Source organism: Cyprinus carpio, chromosome B19, assembly GCF_018340385.1.
Source record: "Cyprinus carpio isolate SPL01 chromosome B19, ASM1834038v1, whole genome shotgun sequence".
NCBI classification, from domain to species: Eukaryota; Metazoa; Chordata; class Actinopteri; order Cypriniformes; family Cyprinidae; genus Cyprinus; species Cyprinus carpio.
Window position 1 is genome coordinate 10642664 of NC_056615.1, and position 18176 is coordinate 10660839.

An 18176-nucleotide genomic window follows, 5' to 3' on the forward strand; every position below is an offset into this window, starting at 1 on the left:
ATTTTGTTTTCTTTCTTTTGCGTCTCATCAATTCAAAATCGTAACAGCAGGTTGTGGACAATTTAGCCCCCCCCCCAGTCCTCCCTCTCTTTCCCTCAGTATGCTTTGAAAAGAAGTCTATATCAGCCTATTTCAGAGAATCGCTGTTTAACAAAAAAAGCACCCAAAATAGCGTAAAGCAACACAAAGGAAGAATACACATCGTAATTTGAGATTGTAATGGGAAGGTAATTTTTATCCTGAAAGGTCTTGCTTTTTTCTCTTTTTTTTTTTTTTTTTTTTTTTTTTTTAAGGAGAGAAAGCTTTTTTGATGTCAAGTACCTTGTAGAGCTGCTGTAGACACATTGACTTTAAATACTGTTATTAAACTGCATAATGGACTCTGGAGAGCTGTCAACCACCAAAAGGGTTCCTCAGGTCTGTGTGGTCATCCCCCTTGAGTCAAGATCATTCACACCATCCTTTCTGCCTTTGTCCAGCAATTATTTGCATGACCAAACACTCAGACACATCCCTAAGTCTCTCTGTTTCTGATCATTTTTGTGTGAATGTGCACTCAGCTGATCTGTATATGGTCTTAATATCTCTGATATGAGGGTTGAATGGAGCTTGTATGGTACAGATCTCCACAGTTTTCAAAACCATGGCCTGACCCGGTCGTCCGATGGCAGAACTCTCACTTGTGCATCACAGTCATGTCACAGTGTTTTTAGCTATGTGCAAAGGTTGCACTCCCTTCCTCTGTTTACAGACAAAAATTCTATTTTGTGTTGAATGATTCAATTTGTTTACAAAGACAAAGTTCTTTATTTTTGACCTCTGTACACTCTCAGTACATGTGCAGTCTGTTAGTGCTGCATTCAAATTGGGCACATAAAGGGCTGTTCACACTAAATCCAAAGTGTTTGGCCTGGAAGTATCGTGGTTACACTTTAGTATAGGGACCAATTCTGACTTTTAACTAGTTGCTTATTTGCATGTCTATTATTAACATATTGGCTGTTTATTAGTACTTATAAGCACATATTCTGCATGACCATATTCTGCATCCCTAATCCTACCCGCTACCTAAATTTAACTAGAACTATTAATAAGCAGCATATAGATAGATAGATAGATATTTTTTTTCTTTCTTTCTTTCTTTCTTTCTTTCGCAATCCTATAACAGAAATAATTGCACAGAGCTTTTCTCCACTCTCCAAAGTGCTTGTTTTCTCCCGTAATGAAGTGCAATTTGTGAATTAGCCAGATCATTTTAGAAAAGCGCTGGGCTGAAGGGAAGGGAATCTGTCTGTGGATGAGGAGTCATGGCTTTTGAAATGAAATCATCTGCAGCAGTTTTGAAAGGCACCTTTGGCCCCGTGGGTTGATTCTTGTCACTTCCCTGTCAACATCTGACAGCACAGTGTGTACGGAGGGGTCATACCGCTCAAGTACACAGGAAACAATGGCATGTTATATTAGAGAGGCTCCACTCTGCTTCTGGTAAATAAGTAAGGGGAGATATCGCTCTGCTGTGATGCAGTTGAATGGTGATTAATGAGCGAAGGTGCGTTCAAAGCCCGCCTCTGTATCGCTGGCCAATTTGAGAGCAACCGCGGTGAGACGGCAAAGCCAAGAAGGCCATGGAGTCGTCATCATCTGTGAGTGCTCACGCAGAGAGAAACGCCTCATTGAACTCGATGGCGCGTGATTCAGCGTACTGGCAGAGCCACAAAGTCTCGCAATATAAACAATTTATTTCAAACTATGATATGATTACAATTAACTATTCATTTGGAACAGATGGCTGAGGCTGTTTGTTGTGGGTATTTACACCACAACAGGAAGTTTCAAGAAAAATAAGACACACACCTAATCTGTCCCAGTTGGCTTGGAACAAAACGAGTTTTGCTTTCCACACCATGTAAAATCTCCGCAGGTGAGAGCGTAAACTCCCGGAGACCCTAAGAGAGGGAGAGAGATAGTCATATGTTATAGGTGTGTTTGGATTTTTATATTTTTGCTCTACTTGCTGACTGAGTTGGAAAAGTTTTTTTTAATTGTTATTTAAAAATAGCTAGAATGGACACATATCCAAGCCCCACCCCCTGGTTACTGGCTATAGAATATATACACTGCTCAAAAAAGAAACACTTTTCAATCAGAGTACAGCATCAATTCAGTTAAACTCCTGGGATATTTCTCTGGTCAGTTAAGTCACTACTGGTAGCATGAGGCAATACCTGGACCCTACAGAGTTTACACAGGCAGTCCAACTCCTTCAGGATGGCACTTCAATACGTGCCATTGCCAGAAGATTTGCTGTCTCCCAGCACAGTCTCAAGAGCATGGAGGTGATTCTAGGAGACAGGCAGTTACTCTAGGATAGCTGGATAGGGCTGTAAAAGCTCCTTAATCCAGAAGCTGTGGAGAACAGCATGACCGGTTAGGTGGTGGGTCAGTGATGGTCTGGGGACGCATATCCATGGAGGGATGCAAAGACTAGACAGGGTAGACAATGGCACCCTGACTGCTATTAGGTATCGGGATAAAATCCTTGGACCCACTGTCAGACCCACTGTCAGATTCTACGCGAGTGCAGTGGGTCCAGGGTTCCTCCTGGTGCCAGGCTGTTCCTGGAGGATGAAGGAATTGATACCACGGAAAGGCCCCCTCACTTGTCTGACCTAAATCCAATAGAACACCTCTGGGACATTATGTTTTGTCCATCTGAAGCCGCCAGGTTGCACCTCAGACTGTCCAAGAGCTCAGTGATGCCTTTGTCCAGATCTGGGAGAAAATAACCCAGGACACCATCCGTCGTCTCATTAAAACCTTCCCCCGACATTGTCAGGCATGCATACAAGCACATGGAGGCCCTACAAACTAGTGAGTACCATATTGAGTTACTGCAATGAAATTTCAGCAAAATGGACTAGTCTGCTGCATCGTTTTTTCACTTTGATTTAAGCCCTCTGTAGGTTGATCATTTTCATTTCCATCAAATGATGTGGCATCCTTTCATTCCTAACACATTACCCAGTCCATATCCCCATAGATATCCAGCATGAAATTTTTTTCCCCATTGAGATCTGATGTGTTTTCAAAGTGTTCATTTAATTTTTTTTGAGCAGTGTATTTTTATTTATATTTAATTTTTTTTTTTTTTACGGTTAGGATAATAAGATAAATACTATTAGGATACTTTATTCACAGGTCAAACTATTTTCATGTTTGAAATGTGCCTTAACAATTAGACATTATTCAAAATGAGGAAATGCATTTCTCACCATTCAGATCACAAAACAACTTTGCTTATAATAATAATAATAATAATAATAATAATAATAATAATAATAATAATAATAATAATAATAATAATAATGTTGTTGTTGTCAAAACAATTTTTATCATTGTAGTCTAATAAAGATTTGTATCAACAAGCATCAATAAAAAATTATAAGTAAATAAATCATACATTCAGTCAATAATAAAGCTTCTTTTGACTTCAATGCAATAATAAAAACATCTACATTAGATTGCAATAATAAAACATAATATGCTGTTTTAATCTAATAAGTTAATAAGTTGCTTTGGATAAAAGCATCTGCTAAATGATAAGTGTAACAATTACTGCGGAAAGCTTGCCTGATGATTAGGCCAACTGCAACAGTTGCTAAGACTGGTCAGTAATGTTTTCAAGGGTTTGAATGGTCAGTTCAGTTTAGTATTTTGCACAGATGATTGGCATTAATGCCCTGCAGTCTTTTCCCACAGAGACCAAACTGAGAACTATTCCACAAGTCTCTGCAAACAAACACACTGTTCATTATTTAACAGCCCAGTCTGTACCAAACCAAGCCATCAGTCAGCACTGGAACAAAATAACAGGATGTTTACCTCTGATAATGGCCTCTTGCAGGCCTGCGTCGTTCACAGAAGGTGCACCATAAGGCAGAAGAGACCTGCGAAAGTCCCCGGGGAGGGGTCAGTGTCTAACTTGGGCATCTGAGAGTATCCAGCCTGGCAGTCTGCTGCTGAAGATGGATAAGGACACTCTCTCTTTCCTCCACTCCATGTAAATAAGTCTTAATGAGGCAGGAGTTGCACTTGAAACGGCCCCTGTGTGTCAACAGCTCTCACGGAGACCTTGAGTCTGACCCGAGTCTGCTGCAGCCACTGAGGATGGCCCCCTCCTTTGCCCACCAAGCTGTTGCCTTCCCACTTTCTCACTTCTATTCCTTCGTCTGTTTGTTTCTAATTAGAGACACCATGCTCCTCGCACACCTTGCACACACACGCTCCAGGTGGTGGCTTTGCCCGGTGGGTTTTGTCGCAGTTCTTGCCTGATAACTGCCACTGAGGTGAACTAGTGCGCTCAAGATTTCCTCTCTGTGTTAACAGAGCACTAGCACTGCTTACTGCATACTGTGTGCAGAATGCGCTCTGTATACTATTTAAAAAAAACAGGGTGTGAAATAGTATGCATTTCCATATGCAAGTGGGTAAATGACACTTGCTATATTTATGTTTGTTTCATGTGGTTTTAAGAAAGACTTATTCCATTTTCAGAAGTTTAAATATACCTTAAAAATAATGCCATGTAACCAAGTGCAAAGTAATAATAAAATGAACTTGTGGCCAAGTATGGTGTCCCATACTCGGAATTTTTGCGCTGCATTTAACCCATCTAAGTGCGCGCACACACACACACACACACACACACACACACACACACACACACACACACACACACACACACACACACACACACACACACACACACACACACACACACACACACAACCGTGAACACACACCCAGAGCAGTGGGCAGCCAATGCTGCGGCTCCCGAGGAGCGGTTGGGGGTTCGGTGCTTGAGGGTCTCACCTCAGTCGTGGTATTGGAGGGTTTATTAATAAATAACAAAGTAAAAGATTAATAATAAAAATGTTATCTTTACTGTGTGTACACATCTTTATAATTATTTCCACAAATATTTTAAAATATGTTCTAATGTTTTGTTTTTGGTAACACTTTATATTAAGGTGTTGCTGTTACACAGGTTACATGTAAGTATATAACTAGTGATTCAGTTTTCTTAGTCTTATTTTTTTTCTAATAAATAATAACCTATTATACCAAAATACTTAATAAGGCTTTCTTTTTAATATCAGGTTTTAATTCCATTATTTTAATGTGACTTAAAATATCTAAATGATTTTTTTTTATTTCTGAAATCAAAAACAATGCAAGTCAATATGCATGAATAGCATTTTATTTTATTTGTGAAAAAAAAAAAAAAAAAAAAAAAATGAAAAGGACAAAAAATAGCAATACCACAATAAACATGAAATGTGACACACTGCAGGTAATAAAGAAACCAATAACATTTTGGGGCATTTTTAATCCAATTTTGTGTAAAAACCACTTAACTTTTGCCAGTCTGATCCAATAAAAAGTCAATAATTAATGTGGAATAAATGAGTTTGTGATGGTCCATCATTTGTATATTTAAGATAAGCTCAGACTAATTCAGTCATGCATAAATTAAATTCTAATTTATCTTATATAAGATAGTACAGAAGGTTAACAGGCTCATATTAAGTCATGTTAATAAGGGTTAAAACGGGCAAATACATTAAGGCGAACTAAGAATGCTTCAGCAAAATGCATTAGTTTAATGATTCGTAATAGAACGCTGATGAATACGATAGCAAATGCATTATATTTGTTTTATTAAAACATTATTCAGCTGTTAAATGAAAAAAGCTTTCAGCCTAACTCAAAATGCAAATTTAACTCCAAATGTCACATGGCAGGAATGACCCGAGTGCCTCATTTTCTCTCTCAGGAAAACAGGATTACAAGAAAACCAAGCCAGCGCTGCGAGCCACTCGGCTGAAGGCGGAGGCGAAGAGGAGTGCTCCGGGAATCAGGGTGAGATGGCTGTCTTTCATTCTCATTACCTCCCCCTCTATCCCAAATGATCCCTCTCTCCCCCATCTGCCAAACCCCACACACACACACACACACACACACACACACACACACACACACACACACACACACACACACACACACACACACACACACACACACACATTATTCATCACACCTCTCCAACCTGAGAGCAACTCAAGCAGTCTCCATATTGATGAGGCAGAGAAGAGCTGTTTGACTCTCAGAGGAGTAGCTCTCTTTCTCCCTCACCATCTCCTTTGCTTTCTCTCGATTTTTCTTTTTCTCTCAGCTGTCACTCCAGAATAATAATCGAGAGTTTGAGGGAAAACCTTTTTATTCACTGTCTTTGTGTTATTTCTATGTGTTAGTGGCACTGGCTTGGTCAAGTATAACTGTCAATGTTGTTCATTCTGTATTAAACTTTGGTGCATAATTTGTCTTGGACGTTTGCGCTGTGGACATGACATCTCAAATAATACCTGACTGTTACTTTTCTTAGCCATCAGACTCACAATTTTCATAAAAAAGGTTACCGAAAATCCCATAGACTTGCACTGAAAAAGAAACTTGTCCTGTACATAAAGACTGGTTTCAAAGAGATCGTAGTTTTGTGTAGTTCACCCAACTTTTTTTTGGTCAGTGGTCACCAAAAATATTTGGTTACCAACATTCTTCAAAATATATACTCTTATGCTTCACAGAATAAATATCATAGAGATTTGGGATTATATGAGGTGAGTAAATGATGACAGAATTTTAGTGTGAAATATCCCTATATTTTTTTTAATTATTATTATTTTTTTAAGTTTATTTTTTATTATTAGTTTTTATGTGAACATTAATGCATTGATGTGTGTATTTATTGTTAACATAATTAATCAAAACAACTGCTTTCAAATTATCTGTGAAGATACTCTCTTGGTCCCTGTTAATTTTGGCAAGGGTGTTATTTTTGGTTGGTTTTTGGCATGAGAATTTGTGGTGCAATATGTTTTATCAGTTCTCTCAAAATCCAGAGCTCCACATTGGGAACTGAAGCCAAAACCGCTAGTATCCATGCTAAGACCTCTCGCTGACAACAGTGATCTAAAACTAATTCATAATTCATAAGCTGCAATATTTTCACAGTGGACTGAACAATGTAGAAACATAGCTGAATACAACTTAAAACATTGCGTTTGCTTGTATTGGGTTTAGTTTGGTATGAAGAAATCAAATGTGAAGGCTGAAGATTAACTGGTCTTAGCAACTCAAATGTTATTGTTAGAAAGCCAAGCCCTCATTACAATTCTTCTAAGTCATTAGTCTTTTATCCAATTACTGAGAGCTTAAAATGGAGAAAATTATTTACATGAATTCCATGTGCATGTTTTAAGAAACTTCTCGTCCTTAATGGATTCGTTTGGGACATTTGGGAGCAATTAAATGTCTTTCCACAGGTATGCGTGAAGCCTATGAGCTCAGTGGATAAAATATTTGTTTACTGCTGAAAGCAGCGTCCCCTCATTCTGTCAGAAATGTAGTTTATTGCGTACAGATTTGGTCATTGACTTGGCACATTTCTGAGGAACGTGGACGCCGATATGTTTGTTCTGGTTCGTAATTTGACTAATGGACCCCTGAGCTCCAAGCTTGAGTTTTGTTCTGGTGTGTGCTTCTCTGCAGTAGGTCTCCTTGGCTTTGGTTTTCTGAGGAGTTGACTCGTACTTTTACCACTTGTTTTTCCACAGGCCATTTTCTCTGGCTGTGCATGCTTGGCAAGTGGCTCTCCATCTATGACCATCCCTCACTCAACCCGCCCAAACGCACACACGTTCTTATTTTTCGTCTTCCATCGTTCTTTAGCATCGCTCCTGTTAGTGAGTTCTGTGTGAGGCTCAGGAGAGCAGGTTGAGGCTGAGGTTCAGGGCATCCTGGGGTCCGTGTTGGCAGTCTGCTCAATCTGCTGTTCTCCACTTGTAGGCCAGTTGGTTTGTTGGGATGTTGCCTGCCGGCTTGGGGAGGCAGCGGGCGCTCGACCACCTGCTGTGGGCACTGCTTGGCTCACTGGTGCCTGGCTGAGCGGATGGCATCACCTGGCACAGAGAAGAGGTGCTGGCGGCCTCAGCTGTGTGGGGCGCCTGGCCTGAAAAAATCAGTGCCAATTCTCTAGCCCTGGAGCTGAATATTGAGAGCCCGCTGGCCAACTTTAACTGTCACTCTTCAGTACATTCCATTGCATGCATAAGTAAGTCCCAGTGATTTTTATCTAAGGTTCTAAAATACCCAAAAGTGCCATAGTAGTACCACTTTTTTTAAACATGTTGATACCTTCTGGTGCAAGACACCAACACCAAGCCTCTGAAATACATTTTTAATTAATTTATTAATTTTAGTTAAATAATACCAGAAGAATAATCTAGAATTCAAATTTAGTTGTTCATGTTCAATGAGAAAATCTTTGAAAATTCAGTGTCTTGTCGGCGGCGATTGCCTTGTGGGCAGCGCACTGATGAATAGCGGTGTTGCGCTATGGGTGTCCCGAGTTACAATCCTGGCTCAAGGACCTTTCCAATCACCCCACCACCCACACCTCCGTCTCTCCCAGTTCGCTTCCTGTCAGCTCTACACTGTCTCATGATAATAAAGGCAATAATTACAAAAATAAATCTTAAAAGAAAAAAATAGTTTCCTTGTCAGTTAGAGTCAAGGTCATAAAATCAATCTAAATTAGATACTCATATATTGTGTTTTGACTGATATGTCTGACTAATTAAAGAATTTTTTATTTTTATTGGTAGTTCTATAGTTTTTTTTTTATATTTATTTAGACAAAATATAGAAATTAAATATAGAGATTTTGTCGAAAAAATCAATTTTAAATCAATTTATTCAAGATACCAGCACCAGGCCTCTGAATTTAATTAAGTTATATATCATTAAGTTATATATAAGTATTATTTTAGTGGAATAATACATAGAGTAATCTACAATTTGACTTTAGTTGTTCGTGTTCAGTTGGAAAATCAGTCAATGTGGAACAATCAATCCTTAGAATGCTGAACAATTCTTAGAATTCAAATTCTCAAATTATATTAGGGATTCATAGAAATTAAAAATTCTGGTAAATAACTATTTTTGCTTTTTTTCGATTGATAAGCAATACATTGCAGATGTAACATTTTTATTTTGTCTAAATAAATAAATAAAATGCAAGAATATCGATTAAAAAAACAGTAAAAACTAAAAACATATTTTAAATCCTAGTAATAAATTGTGTAATGTAAAATATAAAATGGACATTCAGGAGATTTGCAAAATATTACGTATATTTTACAATGTTATCAATTATTATAATTTTTCAAAAAGTGAAAATGCATGAATAAATATACAGTATTGACTGTAAAATAAAGCAGATATCAGCTAATAATTGATATGGCACTAATACAATACATCCCTAAACTAAATGTAGTAGTTGTAGACATTGTTTTCTGTATCACTAGAAGACAAGACCCTGAGCTCTCTTATAAAAGAGTATTTTAGATTATATGTGTGTCTCAGACCTGTATCTCTCGCTGTATGCAAACTGTGTTTATGAGTCCCATTCACACCTCTGTGTTTATACAGTCTGTCTACACTCATATGAGTGAAACTTTCATTTTTATGCCTCAAACACACACCATTCCTCTCTCACAAAGACGCCGTAGCACGGCAGCCAGCGGTCGGCAGAGGGTGAAGTATTACAGCACACCTGGGTCGGGCTGAGATAATTACACAGCCACTTAACACGGGGAAAATCCCACTTCAGCTGTTTCTGTTGGACGCTGATGCCATACCGCACCTGGCCATGAGGGCCAAAGTTATGAACACAGAGCTATATGAGAAAATACCACAGAATTGGGTGAAACCAGAAGACCGTGAGAATTCATACAAGGACACATGAGGAGATGCGTGTGTGTGTGAGAGACAGTGGCCTGTCGCCAGATGAATGGAACTCACTCCCAGCATGCCACAGCTGCTGCTGAGAGCCACATGATGCTGTTGGGAATATTCCAGCGTTTTCCATCAGAATGTGGAAGACTGAATCGTAAGCCGCTGAATTACTAGCTTCCTCAAGACAACAAGGTCCCCTCTCTTCACTCACATACCCTCATCTGACAATTTCATTTTCACACAGCCTCCTCTGGACTTACTGTATGTCTTTTTCTCATCAAAGAATATGAGACCACATCTGTATTCATGGCTTTTTACTTTACTTTTTACTTTTCAGAAAAGGATTTTTGGGTCGAAGACATGATGCTCCTTTTTGTGTCCAACTGTACTTAAACCAAAATATAGCACAAATGCAGCATGGTTGAAATTGTTAGCTAAAACGAAAATCATTAAACATAATTTTAGTATTTCAAATAAAGTTGATATATAATAAAATGTAGATGCTAAATTCTATCTATCTATCTATCTATCTATCTATCTGTCTATCTATCTATCTATCTTATTATATTTATTATTAATTTATTATTATTACCTTTTTTATACCAAATCAATCCGTTTGGTGTAACTAAATTGCAGGATTTTTTTTGTCACATGCCTAGAAAAATACACAACTGGAAATTATATCATAAAGAGGACAGCTGTAGATGACTGTCAAGGTCATAACTTTTGGGTCTTCATAAATTAAAGATTATGTAAATATTTGTAAACCGAAAAATACTTTGAGAAAAATTATATATAATAATAATATATAATTTATAAATATATATTTATATATAATATATAAAATTTGAGAAATGTTTTTGAAAACCTTTTTGAAAATACAGGCTAAAATGTGAATACAAATATTTTCATAATGTTACTTGCTTGAACTGCTTTACATTTTTATAGTGATTAAATTTTTTGTTAAATAAAAGTGTGGACTTTTTTTTCTTTTCTTCAGCTTGGATAGTCTTATTAGTCATTGACACTCTTGTAAACCGGACACATTTGAACTACTTTGTCCCTTTGTTGCTACTCAATCTGTATTTAAAAATTTAGAAACATTTGCCACATTTCACCAGAGACAACTGCAAAACAATTCCTTTTGGATGCGATGACACTTAGGCTCTGACACAAAGCGGTTAAATAAAGAACTTGAATCAGCGTGAGCCTCTGGTAATGTATGAAACTAAAGTGCATGAAATTTAAAAGTTTTCCAATTAAGAGAGGCTTAAGCTGTTTGGAGCCTGGCTGGAACAAGATAAATGCAGCGGGCAGCGAGTGCTAATGAGGACATACACACTGATGACTGCCGCCACAGCTTGTACACAGATAGTCATGGCCATCATGGAGGCTTTTAATAGCCCCTTACAATTTATCTGCTAGAATTATTATTAGCCTCCTGTTTGCTGGGTGGCTTATCTCTGTCTGCTCGGGCTGGATGTGCATGCTGCTCTGTGTTTGATGTGTGTGCATGTGTTTATGGGTGAATGAAAACCTGAGGGGCAATAGATGGATGCGTATGATATATTATTTCATTTTCTCGGTCTTTCTGTCCATCTTTCATTCTTCGTTCTTCTGTCTTTGAAGAACATACTTTAAGACATCTACAGGAGGATGCATGATGCCATGGATTAGTGATCAAACAACAGCAAAATTATTGGCATTCATCACATTCCTTTAGCTTATTAGTGAGTTAAGTTCTTGTTTCACAGATTGTATTTTTGATTTAATTGGCTAGCAATTATATAAGTGCAGTTGTGCTTATGTTTACACACCCCTTTTTCATTCATTCATTCATTCATTCATTCATTCATTCATTCAGAACAGATTTGGAGAAATGTAGCATTGTCACTTGCTCACCAATGGATCCTCTGCACTGAATGGGTACCATCAGATTAAAAGTCCAAACAGCTGATTAAAAAATCACAAAAATTAATAAGTAATTCACACAACCCTAGCCCATCAATTAAAGTCTTATGAAGTGAAAAGCTGATGTTTTTCAGAAACCAATCCATCAAGACGTTTTAAACTTAAAGCTATATGAGTCCGTAATCCTTAATATTGCTTTCTCCAGTGAAAAAGTCATCTTGTCTGAATCAGGAGAGAAATATGCAGAGATCAAACATGGTCCAAAACCGTTTTAAACAAATATGTTGGAGGATTATTATGTGAGAGGATGAGATGGGCTGGAAGAAGCATTATTATGAATCATGGACCAAAAACAACGGTTTAATTTAAAACACATTTAATTATGGGTTTGTTTCTTATACACATGCAGCTTTTCACTTTACTAGACATTAATTGATGGACTGAAGTCATGTGGATTACTTGTTATGGTTTTATCAGCTGTTTGGACTCTCATTCTGACGGCACCCATTCACTGCAGAGGATCCCTTGTTGAGCAAGTGATGTAATGCTAAATTTATCTACATCTTGGACGGCCTGAGGGTGAATACATTTTCATCCAACTTTCATTTTTGGTTGAACTATTCCGATAAAAGATAAAAACTTGGAGATTTTACAAGAGGTCTATAAACTTTTTAGCAGAAAGTTCTCACAGCTTTCTGCAGTATATACTTGCAGTTTTCTCTAATTGTAATTAATTTCTAGAAAAAACATCAACTTCTGAATGTTCCAATGAGGCAAAAAAGTCCCACAACCACACAAGTTTTGATTAGAAAGTTTGATAACGAGTTATCAAGATGAAGAACAATTGCTTTGTTAAATACTTGAGTGCTCTTAATGAAACCGAGGTTGATGAGTATTGTAATTTAACACAAAAGGTAATAAATGACTGCTTTAAATCTAATTCATGCTTGAATACCATTCCTTCAGCCATCATCAATTTAGCTCGGGCATTAAGCTCCCAACAAGTCTTAATTAGAACAAAGACATTTCTGGGAGATTAACTTTCTCTGAGCTTGCTGGGTCTGCCAAACTCTATTTGTGTCACAGCGAGAGGAAAGATAAAGAGCCCAAAATATACTGATACTTCTGCTGAGCATTCGTGGTGTGAGTTACATATCTGTGTTTGGTTATGATCAGTCATGTGTCTATGATCATGCAATGAAAAGAGAGTGTTTCATTGTCAAACTGCTAAAGTATGGCATTGCAACATTTAGGTATTTTAAAGAAGTATTAAATATGCATTTTAATAATTCAATATAAAAACTCTGAAAAATGAAGGCTTAGCACCTTTCCCATCAAAGAGCTTTTTTTTTTTTTTTTTTTTGTATAGGCTTCCTTATTTGTAGATTAAAAGGTTCTTACGGTTAGATTATAGTTTCTTCAGATCAGATGGTGTATGGGTTTTATGAAGCATTGATTTTTCTGAAAATCTATCAAATAAAAAGTTCTTTATTGAACTTTATGAAGTTGTTCTATGGCTTCAGACTCTAAAATGTTTTTTGGTTTCATGTCTGTATTTGTAAGAATGAAGCTGCACATTTCAGAATCATTCTGTTTCCACATTGGCAGATTAATTAAATACATAATCCAAGTATAACATTTTATGACTAATTTGATGCTAGTGCTTTGCCTTAAATTCTTGTTAATAGTTATTTATGCAGTGTTTGAATCAGAAAGTAAACTGTTCTTCTTTTTTTCTGATCGCAGGACATCATATTGGTCATTGTGGCTGTCTTGGTCTTCCTGCTAGTCGTCTATGCATTCTTCTACCTCAACCTGAGCACCGAGCTGGATCTGGATGTGGACATGGACTGAAGGACTTTTCTTACAGATGCCATTTCAGAGGATTCTGGGAATTCGGTTTCATAGTATTAAACATTTCCTATCTTTGTCCCCTTTTATACAAGCTGACACTGAAAGAAGATGAATCTTAAAGTGCATAGAAGCAAAGATTTTCTTCCAAAGCAGTGTTGATATCCTTTTTGATTATTAATAAAGCTTCACAGGTCCCACAGCTTTGGGATTTGAAGAACCAGCTTGTTTTCCATTTGGATCTTTTAATTTTAAAGGAATAGTTCACCCACAAATGAAACTTCTGTCAGCTTTAACTCACTCTCGTGTCTTTTGAAATGCATTTGGCTCTCTGCATGAAACACAAAAGGAGTTATTTATATCACAATTTCTAGGCTGTTGTTTTTTTATATATATATAATCTAACACTAGATTTTCACTGAATAACAAATATCAGTGACAAAGCTATTGCTTCAGGAAATTTTCATGGTGCTTTTTGGAGTTTGACAATTGCTGGTCCATCTTCGTTTTCACTTAATGAAAAAGAACAGCTCGGCTTCTAAACTTCTTATTTTTGTTCCGCAAAAGAAGTCATACAGGTTTGGAATGACGTGAAGGTGAGTAAATGATGATGAATTAAATTTTTTTGGTGAACTATCCCTTTAATCATTTCCATCTCACTATTGTATATTAGCACAGATGGATTCATTTTTAACCAAATTGGTTGAAATTGTATTATATAATCCATTGGAGAGAAAATAAAAAAATCCCCATCCTGTGGAGAAAATATTTCAGTTAAATGAGGCAGCCGAGAAGGTATATTGCATTCCATACCACAAACACTTCTTTCAGATCTAAACATCTCAATGCTGGAGATCAGAGGCAATCTGTGATCTTGTTTGTGTGTGTAATGCTGACATTCTCTGTCTCGTTTCTCGTCATCGTACAGCTCGTTAGCATATCAAACATCGCAAACTTTGGTTATTGAAAGCCAAAAAAGCATCAGTGAAAATACCAAACATTACTACGTAGACCTTGATGTGCTTTTCGCTTTTGTGTGCGTGTGCGTATGTGACCTCTAGAGACGTATAGAAACAGCACATGAAGCATTATCAATCAGCGTGTGGAGCTGTTCCTTTTCGATAGCGTGCATCTTTTGATCTATCTCAGAAGATAAAAAAGCATGGCCCTGCCTTGGTCTCTGACTTCCAGTGCTTCCTTTACACACTGCTGGGCCTGTGTGTGTGTGTGTGCGCGTTCGTGGGAGGAAGACAGAGTCGTAGGGTGGAAAATGAAAGGCTGAAGCTGATGACGTTCAAAGTTCATTTACATTCTCTTTGTATAGCGCATTGGATCTCGTACAAACACACAGCAACGACTTATTTCATTCCAGGCCGTGAGAGTTGTTTTATCTTTCCCTGCATGAGGTATATGTGTCTAACTCAGGACAACTGCTTTGCTGCTCAGCCCTTATTTTCCTGGGACGTCTGACTGTTATCATTAATTCAAGGATTGATACCCTATTGAACAAAACATTTTTGTAGCCTGTCTTTGATTTGGACTCGAGAGCTTTCCAAATTCTTTCATAGTGAGACTGAACTAAACCAAAACAAAGAGTCTCGTGTTCGCTGTTGACTGTTTTGCTTGTTTTTCTTCTCTTGTTTCTATCATACTTGATATAAAATAATAAACATTGTCAAAACATGTTGATATTGATAAAAGCTTATTGTGTTTATTTTCAAAATCATATAACAATGTTGAGCATATAAATAGTATCTGTTTCAGTGCCTTGTGGCGTTCCACTTGTTAATGGCAAACAAACACACACACTACGAGACCGAAGCACATCACCCTGTGCACAAAATTAAAGGCTCAAGCTGTGTTCACATTCACACAGTCCCTACACAGTGTTTACTGCACACTTAGTAGGGGGTATCTTTAAAAGATGATTATGTACAAATAGAAATAAGCAAAACTTCTTTTAAAACATTTTTATTATTGCGGTCTTGGCAGTCATTTATCACTAAATATAGGGGTTTAAAATTAGCATGGCAAATTATACAAAAATAAAATATAATAAATATTTAAATTTGATGTATTCTAGCAGTTTGATAGATAGATAGATAGATAGATAGATAGATAGATAGATAGATAGATAGATAGGCACTAATCTTCTAAATTTAGTATTAAATTAATGTTTCAGTGTTTAATATAAGAGTAATTGCAAATTGGTAAGTTTAGTAATCTGTTTTTTTTAAAACATTATGTAATGATAACTAAAATTGTCATTACAATGATTATAACTGTTAAATCTTGTGCACATTTAAGAACTGGATACAGTTGTTTGTTAATTGTTAGATTAAGTAGACTAATTAAATAAAAAATAAAAAGTTTGTGTGCAATGACTAAAGTGTAAATTTCCCTACTTTTGAAGTGAAGTGACACATCAGTGTTCACTTGTTGGCTGTAAAAACAAACAACAACAAAAAAATTGGTGACATTTAAGGTAAAATACCAGCAGCTGTGGTTGCAACAAAAAACATGCTTTTCCACAAGCTGGAGAGGTAAATACTAATATAGTTGCACAGCATTATTTACAGAAATACTAAACACCATCATAGTAACACACATGATACTGAAATAATGCAATAAACACTAATTAAGCAGTTAGAGGTAAGATAAAACATGAATTTACACAAATGATCAAAAAAAAACCTAAAAATAAATTATTTGAATGAAAAACATCAAAGGTGAAGTGTCATGCAGGGAATTCTGGGAATGTTAGTTTACTGTTTTCACTGTAAATTATACAACGACTTGTTCTTTTTCACTTCCAAAAAGCAATTTTCACAGTATATTTTACTCTAAAATAACAGTTACTGTTTATACAGTCATTCACCATTTACAGTACGGAAACTTAACCAATTAACAGGTTTTTGCTGTTTAAATCACTATTTTTTTATTTATTTTTTACAGAGTATGAATGCTGTTTGCATATATGCTTCCTCTGATTTCCTAGATTCTTTCGCTTGTCAGAACAGTGCACACACCATATTTTAAATCAACTTGCACACTAGAATTGTGTCACTTGTGGACATGCACTTAGCTACACTCTGAGGCTTTTTGTCACAGATTAGTTGCCAACTTGGCTTACAAGGAAGTCCCCTCGTTCCTTCCATATCACTGTGCCTTGTTAACCTCTGGGGCTGGGTTTTTGTGTTTGTATGTGGGTGTGTGCGGGCAATGTTCGTGTAAGTTAGCAGGTATGGCTCAGCAGTTGCCATGGTTGCCCTGGCTGTAGAAACCCTCCCGAGAGGCCACATGCTCTTGGGTTAGCGGTGTGAGCGCCCCTCTGCCTCGGTCATTAAGTCAATGGCAGTTAAACTGTAGGAGCCCGGCCTAACCATGCCCAATGCCACCAATGTCAATTATATCCAATATCACTGTGTTAGTTCATGAACCCTGGGCTACAGCTGGGAGCTGTTCACATTCACACCCCACTACACTCATTAGCAGCAACAGGTGGCCAGTAGTGGGCAAACAGTGGAAGCAGAATGTAGCTCTGGAAAATGGCACTGCATCCGTAATTATCTCTACAGCTACTGTAGCTGCTGTATGTATTTATGAATGTGCTGCTATCATCAACGTTGCATAAATAACATCAGTTTCTGGCAGAATAGTGCCATTAATGTTAGCAAATGATTCAAACATGCATAGTATATATAAATAAATATATATATATATATATATATATATATATATATATATATATATATATATATATATATATATATATATATATATATATATATATATAATTAAGATGTTTAAAATAAAAATCTCTATTATTATTAAAATAATAACATTTAAATACGATATTTATATTTTGTGAAAACACATTTAAGCACGAAGTCTCAAGATTGTTTAGATTTTGTTTAATAAATATATAGTTTCTTTCATTTAAACATATTTCATATACTGTATTTAAATGACTGATGTGATGTTTAATATACAAGCATCCTAATATTTTTTTTCTGTGTTGAATCATACATATGCTATATATAAATAATAGAATTATTCTGTATTCTGAATTATATTTTGAATGTTGCGATTGAGATTATTAGCATGAAAAGTAATGTTCACAAACAATTTTTTTTTTTCACAAAAAATGTTTGTGCGCATTTGTGTAATATTCTTTCACATAATAATCATGTTTTATTTCTATATATTTTTAATGTATATAATTATTGTGTGTGTGTGCACACACACACACACACACACACACACACACACACACACACACACACACACACACACACATGAATGTATATTTGTGAAAAAAAAATGTGTGCATATTTTTCCACAAACAAATTTTTTATATGTATATAATATATAAAAGAATTTATAAAATATATAATATATAAAAATGTGTATGTATGATTAAACATCTAAGAAAACACACACATAAACCTTGTCCATAAGACTCAAGTGCTTTATTCTTTTGAAGTCTTCTGAAAACATTTAATAGCATTAATCACATAAATCCATGATATGATACATTCTGACTATGATTTTTC

General features: G+C 36.4%; 1 protein-coding gene across 3 annotated transcripts in view; it reads left to right on the forward strand.

Annotated features, from left to right (window-relative positions):
• Positions 1-13843, forward strand: part of triqk (triple QxxK/R motif containing) — a 20191-nt gene extending 6348 nt beyond the window's left edge. The window contains exons 3-5 of one of the 3 annotated variants that reach the window (XM_019123886.2): positions 5837-5922; positions 13516-13644; positions 13686-13843. In XM_019123886.2, coding sequence (XP_018979431.1) covers positions 5837-5922; positions 13516-13623 — 194 coding nt within the window. In that variant the 3' untranslated portion in view covers positions 13624-13644; positions 13686-13843. Of the gene's footprint in view, positions 1-5836; positions 5923-7676; positions 8299-13515 lie in introns of those variants that run through there. The other 2 variants (XM_019123885.2, XM_042745116.1) reach the window with 2 other exon arrangements.
• The last annotated feature ends 4333 nt before the right edge of the window (positions 13844-18176 follow it).